The sequence below is a fragment of the Mastomys coucha genome, unplaced genomic scaffold, assembly GCF_008632895.1.
Source record: "Mastomys coucha isolate ucsf_1 unplaced genomic scaffold, UCSF_Mcou_1 pScaffold7, whole genome shotgun sequence".
Lineage (NCBI taxonomy): Eukaryota > Metazoa > Chordata > Mammalia > Rodentia > Muridae > Mastomys > Mastomys coucha.
Window position 1 is genome coordinate 93,706,099 of NW_022196913.1, and position 10,338 is coordinate 93,716,436.

Consider the following 10,338-nt stretch of genomic DNA (forward strand, 5'->3'; position numbering starts at 1 on the left):
AAAGGTTTTTTCCCTAATATTATTGACAATGTCCTCTCTCATTATCTTCTTTCACTCTAAGTGTTGATGGCATCTCTCAAGAGGTGGTGTGGATAAGAGGTTAGGCAAAGAAGGATAAAGGAAGGGCATGTGTAGGTTCCTGCTCTCCCCCTCAGCACATGTCATTAAGTCAGTTACTTTAGCCACCTGAAATCCTGTAGCAAGCTGTGGATGGTTCAGTGTCTCAGCCCCTCATGTTGTTTTAGATGTGATTCCAAAAGAATGGATTCACTATTTTCTGTCAAGCTGAGTTTTAGGGAAAAAGTACTCATCTTTTAAAACTTTTCTTTATTTGACTAGATGGTGGAAAAACTCTAACTTATTTCAACTATGACTATACTGGAGATTTTCAAACTGTCACTTTTGAAGGACCTGACATCAGGAAAATGTTCTATGGAAGCTTTCACAAGGTTAGTGAGGCCTCAGATAATGAAATTGCCAGCTCTATTATCTGTCACAAGAGGAGCAGCAGAAATGAATATGTGCAAATGGGGTGGGGGAGTGGTTGTTTTGTTTTCTGAGACTAGGTTTTTCTACATTGCTCTGGCTGGCCTGGAACTCACTTTGTAGACCAGGCTGGCCTCAAACTCACAGAGATCCATCAGCCTCTGCCTCTTGAGTGTTGAGATTAAAAGCATTCTCCACTACATCCAGCTCAGAAATGCATTTCTTAAACTTCATGGAGCTTTGGATTTCAGAGTCTAACTGGAGTAAGAATTACTTCTTTTAAGACTTGATAATGACACCCAAGATTCTGAGTTAGTAGTTCTGAGATGGGACACTGACCTGTCATTCCTAACAGGTTCTCAAAGGATAGTGACAGATTTGGTCCAGATTTCCCCTTTGAGGAGAAAGCACCACATTGCTAAGCAACTAGTGTTCATTTGGCACATTACATAATATAACACATAATGTGTAGTATAGTAAAGACATTGGTTGGGCTAGTGACATAGCTTAGTGTGGAAATGCACTTAGGGCCCAGCTTACTGATCTGAGTGTGATCCATGGAACCCATGTGAAAGATGGAAGGAGAGAACTGACTCCACAAAGTTGTTCTGTGACCTTGTTGGTCTTATTGGCCAATGTTCTTTTGGTATCTTTACTGCATATTATATAATTAAAACTTCCTTTTTTCTTGTTGGGTAGGATTACATACCTATATGAAAAGCACACATGTGTATGTGTGTGTTTACAATTGGAGGTTTACTAATGAAATGTTCCATTAACACCTCTTTGAATTTCACTAGAATATGGGTGATTCTGTTCTTGGTTGTGTAGAGCACATTGCAAAGCAGCCAGGGAAAACAGTAGGAGAGAGATGGGAAGCCTTTACAATGACATTTGAGTCAAAAGAGGATTTCATCACAGACTCTGGCTTATTCATCACAGACTCTGGCTTATACATGAGCTTGCGTTCAAAGAACTTTTTATGTGTCCTAGGTAGTGTAAAGTTTTGTTTTACTTTACCAGAACTTAAGGAGCTAGAAGTGAGGTTTGTTAGTGATCGGCTTTAAATGTGTAAATCTTTAAAAGTTTAAAAGATGTATAAAGAAATAATTTCTTCTAGTTTATGTGTTAGTAAAGCCAAACAAGAAACAAAATAAATGTACACAGCATACAACTATTAATGGAAGATCTCAATGAAAGTTCAATACACACTGATCAGATTTGATTTGTTCAAAGCATTACAATTGAGTAAATGTCTTTATTCTTTATTGATTATTAGTTGGCTCTTTTATGTTTTAGATATAAAACATGGTCCCAAAATGTTAGTAATAATATAAGTGGAATAACCACTTGTGCATGTATCCAAGAAGCAAAACATTTTTGAAAATGTTTCAAAATCTTTTATAAAGCACAGTATTGTTTTAAACATGAGAGCAGTCTCCTCAGAACATACAGAAGTCAATTTCCATTCCTTGTAAATGTCAATGTTAACAAGAAACAAGCAAGGTGATAGGTTTTTCCTAGGAATATTTAAGCAATAGTTAACTTCTTTCTGAGAGGAAACAATTCTAATGAATTGCTCTGCTGACCGGAATTGCTTTTATCCTGATGTAACTTAAACAAAACATTCAACAAAAATAGGTAGGAATTTACCTGTTTTCTTTCATTTTTCATACAACCAGGGGACAGAGCAAAGTTGAACATAACCATGAAAATAAAACTATATTAATACAAAAGATGTTAAGTTACTGACAAAGTCAGCTCATGATTTGAACATGGCCTTAGCTGGCTTAGTTTTTACAGCCCTTTTATCATCCACTCCTCTTTAAGGAGTTGCCACGGTTACCTTTCTTTGTGAGTGAAGTCATTATTGGAGTATAGATTTTTTTTTTTCTTTCAGTAGTCTGCTACAAATAAATCACAGTCATGAAGCAACACTAATCCCAATTCAAAATGTGCGGAAGGCCCATAGATTCCTATGTCAGAACTTGGTTAGAGTGTGGTCACCTGAGTTATTTACAATAAACCTACCCTTAATGGTTAATTAAAGGATGAAAAGATCTGGCTTTTCCATATCCTAACAAAGGACCTGTGACTGCTGAAACAGTGCTCTTCATGTCCTTGCGACTGTAGTTTGAGAAAACCGCACCAGACAGTAAGCTGAAGGGTTTCTCCCTTGTATTCATTGCTCCCCTTCCCCTTGGCTAAGAAAATGTCTTACACTCTCAAGACCCCTTCCAGCTGCAGGGAGATGGGAAAATTGGGAAAGGTAGTTGGGGAAGGGAACAAATTAGAACTAACTGTCATGACACATGCATAACATTCATGATAACACACAAGAGAGTTAATCTAAAATCTCTTATAAAGAGTGGCTCTTTTTAAAGTATGTCAAAGTGAAATATCCAGAGGGATGATTCTTGAATGTTGAGCAGTCATGGATAAGGTACACCGTGAAGTACTTGGAGACAGAATTCTCTTCCTTCTCTGTACTTCTTAACAGTGAGCCAGACAGTTGCACAAATAAGTTTATAATTCTCCCTGCATAGGACATCCTAAAACATTTTTTATTTCATCTAGCTCCATGTTGTTGTCAGCAAGACTTTGGCCAAAGTGGTTGTTGACTGTAAGGAAGTTGGCCAGAAGGCAATAAATGCATCAGCGAATATCACGTCGGATGGTGTGGAAGTACTAGGGAGAATGGTCAGATCAAGAGGACCAAATGGAAACTCTGCACCAGTAAGTAGACAAGGAAGTGGAACTGTGTTTCTGTTACAGGGGAATCGTTCCTTCTCTCTGTTTCTTCCTTCCTTCCTTCCTTCCTTCCTTCCTTCCTCCCTCCCTTCCTTCCTTCCTTTCTTTCTTTCTTCCTTCCTTTCTTTCTCTCTTTCTTTCTTTCCTTCTTTCTCTCTTTCCTTCTCTTTTTGTTCTTTCTTTCCTTCTTTTTCTTTTTCCTTTTGGTTTTTTAAAAAATGTTTATTGTTCTCTAATTAGAATTTTTGTATTCACTTTACTTCCTGCCTGCTGCCCCCTTCTGCTCATCCTCTCCCATAATCCTTTTTCCCCCCCTTCTCCTCTGAGTAGGTGGGGGCACCCTGGAAATTCCTGCCCTTGCATATCAAGTCTGTGAGGGGCTAGGTACATCCTCTCCCACTGAGGCCAGACAAAGAAGCCCAGCTAAAAGAATATACCCCACTGTTAAAGAGATGAATGGATGGGTGGATGGATGAATAAATGCATAGATATAGATAGATAGATAGATAGATAGATGACAAATGATGGATAGTTGACAGGTGATAGATAGATGATTGATAGATGATAGATGGTGACTTTAAGCAAATATGGATGTTCACAGTAGTAGGCTTCTGTACATTATAAAGAGAATGCTTCAGTATTAGGCTAGTTAATTATCTAAATGCATTTAAGATTTGAATATATAATATTCTATACCTTATTTGTGACATAAGTGTTTTTTAATTGAAATTCAAAAATCAATGTGTACAAATTTATACAAGAAAATACAAATCCATATAAAGTTTTACAACATTATACCTAGGAAAGTGGAATATGCCTCTAATTTGGGTTAGGTTTGTATATTTTAAAACTATTTTGTGCTATCAATAACCCTTTTAACCATGTAAAATGTTTGTAAAATAATTTTTACATCATTAAAATGGATTTGAAATCTGGGAGACTTTTAATTGGCATAGAATCGCATTCCTTTCACTCCCTCCCCTCAGAAAAGAATCCCATGGCTCCAGGGTCTCACTTTAACAATGAGCATTCACAGCTCATTAGCAGCACTCAGTGAGTCATCCTAAAGCTAGGAACATTTTAGTTTTAAAAAGACTGACTATCCCAGTCTACATTTCTCCTCTACATAACACTAGAAACCATGTTCAAGAGATTATAAAAACAGATTAGCAGACTAAGGCTATGATGTATCAACCATCATAGATGAACCCATTTATGAGAGAGGGGGCAACTCTAGGCCCAAATCACTTAGTACTACCATGATTTTCTTAACTTTAGGCATCATGCATCTAATGTTCCTGACAGCAATACTCAAAGAGGAGCAGCTATATTCCTGGACAAATGAAAGTTTTCACAACAGTAAATTTTTCATCTTCCACCTCACCTTTAACCGCAACTAAATACTCATTTGCAGCTTGATTATTATTAGTCACATCTTTTTTTCATTTATTCATATTTTACCTCCCTAGACAATATAAATTCCCTAATATAGAAACAACAGTATGGGCTTCTTTTAAAAACATCATCCCAGTTTCTGACATATTTCTACAAGCAGAGTAAGTGCCCAAGAAACACTAGAGCCTAAATAGAAATGGACTATTTCTCATATGTAGAATTTTGCATGTGGTCCTGAGCCTAGGACCTTGTAAATGTCAGGCAAGGAATTCTGATTGAGCTACATTATAGCCTCAGACTATTTGATTTGCATAACTTATTTCCTTAAACAGTATCATCTTTGGTAGACTCCATATGTGGCATTGACTACAATCTCTTAATATATGTCCTATTCTCCCCTATTTGTATTTTACAATTATAACTTTATTTTGTTTTATTTTTTAAAGATTTATTTTATTATTTATTATATGTAAGCACACTGTAGCTGTCTTCAGACACCCCAGAAGAGGGTATCAGATCTCATTATGGGTGGTTGTGAGCCACCATGGCTGGGTTTTGAACTCAGGACCTTTGAAAGAACAGTCAGTGCTTTTAACCGCTGAACCATCTCTCCAGCCCCAAATTATAACTTTATAATAACAGTTATAGTAAGTGTGTTTCAAATTATATCAGAGGTCATAATGTACTCCATATACATAACTAATAAAAAATAAAAAAAAATTTATTTGTACACCTAAATGTGCCTGTACTTCTCAGGTATATTGATGGCAATTTTTCACTTTGGGACACCAAAGCAATGTAGTTAAACAGAGAGTCCTTAGTGGCAACTTGCAGTCACTAGGAGACAAAGGGGGAATTTATAGATGTTAGTAACTAAAGAGTTCTTTGTAAGGGCGCTAGGAAAAAAAGCCATAGCTTCTCTTCTAATCTAGAAGTCTATAAAGGACTCATAAATAGATTTTTAGTCTTCCCACTTACTAAAGAATTTGCTTATGCTAAAATGGATAATATTAGGTTAGATCTTAAAAATGCAGTTGAGTAGTCAATTACTCCTTCTTTGGGGGTGTGTGGCTTAATGATATTAATGCCATATGAGAGAAGTCTTGGCCTTTCAATTTCAGTTTCAAAATGTATCCAGCTCAGTGTGGGTCTTCCTCTGCTGGTTAGCAGAAGGGTATGTGTAACGGGTTCAGTTTAGATAACTCCATGAGGAATAATTATGAGTAGCTTATAATTAAGGTCTGCACCACTTGTCAAATCTAACATTAATTCAAAATGTTGGAAGCTTCTAAGGGCAAAATATAAAATAAATAAAAAAGGAAAGGAAGCTTCTAAGGATTCCCTTTTAAAAGACTGTATCCTTTCAGCCCATAGCTGAGTGAAGGAGAGAGGATTTAGAGTTATAATAACTACTGTATAGAAACTGTTTACATTCTTAATAAAAGCAACTCAAGCTCAGAAAAGCAAGATTCTGCAGGTGGTGGCTATTCCCAGGGAGACTAAACTAATAAGCAGACTTTACTTGGCTGTCAAAACGTATGTGTAAAGAAAAGTAACTGCCTCTCCTTTCTAGGCTTCCTTTGTAAGAAGTTTGTTAACTTTTTTTTTCATTTTTGCTTTTTCTTTTGGATTTCTCTAGAGAAAGCTTGAGTTTCTGGAATGGAACCATGTTTCTTAAAGCACTTTCCTACCTTTGGAATCTAACACTGAGGCAGTTATTCACTTGGCATTTACTCAGTTCCTGCTACTGAAATAATAGAAAAACATGCCAAGAAATAAAATTATAGGAGCCACCTATAATTTTATTCACTGAATAATAGTTTTGGTGTAGAATTCAGCAGTAGACTAGCTGATGACTCTTCAGTAGCCAAGTGTTAATCTTTCTCTCTATTGCAAGCAGGCTTCCCTTCATACCATATATTCTGATCACACTTGCCCCTATCCCAACCACCCCTGAGATCGTCCATACTTCTCTACCCAACCATATCCTCACCCTCTCCTCCTCCTCCGCATTAAAATTAAAAAATGTCAAAAATAAAATAAAGACAAACAAACTGAGGTATGACAAACCAAGAACAAACAGAAAAAAAGAACCAAACACTCAAGAAACACACAGAGGCATGCGCGTGCACACACACAAATGTGCACATGTGCACACAACAGACACACACACACAAGAGAGACAGAAATTAAAATATAATAAAATCATACGTTATAAGCAAACCATCATTTGGACAAAGTGACAGGCTACAGAAATTGGGAAGATTTTTACCAACTACACTTTCAATAGAGGGCTAATACCTGAAATATATAAAGAAGTAAAAAAAAAAAAAAAGAAAACCCACCGATGCTAAGAAACAAATAGTAAATTTTTGAAATGAGTTTTTCCATGTGTTGCTTCTTTAAATCCTTAAATTATAACAGTTGCTAACTCATATGCCTACTGTGGTCTAGGAAATGTGTATTCCTGTGAAATATCAATTTAATATTTTAAAACCATGGAAAGAGATATTCATATTGTCTTCACTTTATTGATTCTAAAACTTAGCTTTGAATTAATGAGAGCTCTCATTTCAAAATTTAAAAAAAATAAATGAGGAAATTGAGGTATGAAACTCTGACTTCCTCAGTACTGTCTGGCTTCCTTTCCAGTGCTGTCTTCTGCTAGACCAGACTCTGTCCACCTTAAGATAACAGATCTGATCCAGTGACCAATCCCCCAACTCTTCTTTCACAGCTCACTATTTCAGTCACAAGCTTGCAAATAACTGTGCTCAAATCTTACTTTCAAAATATTTCTATACATAAGCATTGATTCTATCAACAGGCACAATAATTGTCAACTTTCATTTCTGAGTTTAATCGGAATGTTCATGAGTTTCCTAAAATTTGATAACTTAAGAGCAAGCTCAAGCTCAGAACTCTACCATGGCCAATGCCATGTACTTCTTGCTTTGTTGATGAAGTCAAGGAGAAGTTGGACACCTGGTGAGGAATGGAAGATGGCCTAGGTCTCTGCAACTCTCTCTATAGTATCTTCTTATATACAGAAAGCTTTTGATTTGTACAAGTACATGAATGTACTTATATTATTTAAGAAAAAAGTTGGAGGAGAAAATCCAATACTGAGTAGAAAGGGGAGTCAAGAGAACTTTGAAACTTCCATTCATAGATCAAAATGACTCAAGTGCCAAAAATATTTTAATCTTATTTTCTTGCTAACATTTGACCCCAAATGACTTGCCTATTGAGCTATATCCAGACATAAATGTCCAGAGATGAAAAATGAGCATTTGTAATTGGCTAAGGATTCCATTTAGAGAAATTTACACAAAGTGTAAATGTGGAAAGTTACACATCCTTTCTTGTGTCTTAAAAATCTATATCTTTTATATGTTTTAGTTAAGTAGAAGGAAGCTGCCTCTGTATTAACTGCCTGAGCTGTGCTTTCTTTTGAACTATGTTATTTTGCATCCCAAGACACTCAAGTATGAAATGCTTTGACATAACATCTTTATGTTATCTCCCATGGAAGTCGTACAGCTTTGTATGCCATCGCTTTTGGAGTGAAAGCCAGAGGCCTTTGTTTTATTTTGTTCTTGCTGTTTTTCAATCTATCTGCAGAAATGTGTCTGGGAAAAGAAGTCCTAAAGACAGCAGAGGAATTTAAGCTATCACACATACAAAACAACTATGAATACATTTGGTATTCTCAAAGAAAAATCTGCTGATCTCATCTAAGTTGTGAAAGAAAAGGCATCTCATAGAGTAGCATTCTTCAAATGATGGTAGTGGATTCATCAAATAGTTAGTGGATGTTTGATCCATTCAGTAGATAAACTGAGCTCACACAAATCTTATTCACTCTACATGGCAGAGGGCTAGGCAAAAGTTTGTATGTAGACATAATGCAGCAATAGGGAGCTGACTGTTGAGTATTTATTGGAAAAACTTCAAGAACGTTTGATGTATGCTAGAGGTGGTGAAGGGCATTTGCTTTGAGTAAATCTTTCCACTCACTAAAATATTTTAACATGAAGGTTTTATCCAGGAATGCTAAATTTCTTAATGGATGAATGATTTCCAGACATAGCTGACTCTAGCTGATGTTATCCATAATAAGACTCATTGAATAAATGTTCTCAAGTGCAATAACATAAAATCAACCTGGGCTATCTTCATTTTAAGCATTAACTCAAAGACACATTTATTACTAAATAAACCACAAAAGTTTAGACCACACATGGGTTGGGCTGTTCAAATCTCATCTGGAATTGAACTTTTATGATGGTTTTCAGTTACTCAAGCTAAAGTGTTTCAGGTCCTACAGACCTGGACTGCAGAATGGGCATGACTGTCATTGTGCTATATGGTCGTGATCTGAGATAGACATAGAGCGCTTAGAATAATAGCTAGCACAGAGCAGAACTTCAAAACATGTTGGTTAATATTGTCTTTTTGTTGAGATTTTTCCAAATCATTAAAAGTAAATAATAATTTAGAAGAAATCTCTTCTGTATCTTCCCTTGCCATTCTTACTTTTGCTTTGATTCTACGTTATTGGCTTATAAGCTTTAGAAGAAAGTTGTGAGAGAGTTGTGCAGCGAACTTGGAAATGATAGTTACTATTTATTGCAGGTGTCTTTCAGATACTGTTCTAGTACTCTCTCCATATTAACTCATCTGGTCTTCACAACAAACAGAATAGCTAATAGAATGGAGTATCTCTTATCTGAAATAATTGGAACTACAGAATTTGGAATATTCAAATATACACAATGAGAAATCTTAAAGATGGAGTCCAAGTCTACACACTAGATGTATTTATGTTTTGCACATACCTTTTACACACATTCAACAGGAACTTTAGACATCTTTTTAAAAAGAATTTTAAAGATCATACATTTATTCCATATACATAGGAGGACTTTTAATAAAAAATATGAGTTTAAGTACCATGAAAAACTTATTATGGATTATTTATCTGGTATAGTATAACTTTAGACATCTTTAATGGGTCTGCACTTTACATGAAACCCACCCAGCAGAGCCAGGTGGAGAAGTTTTTGGCATCCTTTTAACAGTCAGAAGGCCTCATACATTCAGAGTAGGGGTCTTCAACTATGTTAGCACACACTTTCACAGATGAGAAAAATGAGAATTCAAACCAGGAACTAATTCCTTCAAAATAACTCAGGGTATTAAGGCTGGACTCAGGACTCCTATCCCAGAAGCCTAGCTCCATAGGCTCCAATCTTTGTGCTATCTGAACACTTTCTTGCTATTAATATTTTAAAAAGTCTGCTGTAGTGCATCTTTGGAAATGTTTTCATTTTGAAGTTTTTTTTTTAATTGATCATTATTTTGTTGTATGGCTTCCCTGTTTTGGCTTATATATCTACCTTAGTGGCCTGGATGTTTAAATATCCAAGGGTGGTAGTAGTAAACTATGTACCCTGCTGACATTTTAGCAAATAATACATTGCTATGATAATTTCAAGAAAGTAAGATGTTTTGAATAATAAGTCTATTTTCAAACCTCAAGATTTTTCTGTTTACTGGTTAGAGTAAACATAATGCACACAGGTATTCTTGGACTTGAGAACAGAAAGCCTGATTTCATTTTCTTTTTTTTTTAAACATTTAAAAACATATTTTAATTAAATATAATTGAATCACATTCTTGTTTCCCTTTTGTACCACCGC

The 10,338-nt window shown here is 35.7% G+C and overlaps 1 protein-coding gene across 3 annotated transcripts in view; it reads left to right on the forward strand.

Moving 5' to 3' along the window:
- Col14a1 (collagen type XIV alpha 1 chain) overlaps positions 1-10,338 on the forward strand; it is a 224,054-nt gene that overhangs the window by 154,582 nt on the left and 59,134 nt on the right. For all 3 annotated transcript variants that reach the window (XM_031359565.1, XM_031359566.1, XM_031359567.1), the window contains exons 33-34: positions 340-449; positions 3,064-3,222. In XM_031359565.1, the coding sequence (XP_031215425.1) occupies positions 340-449; positions 3,064-3,222 (269 nt within the window). The remainder of the gene's footprint in view (positions 1-339; positions 450-3,063; positions 3,223-10,338) is intronic.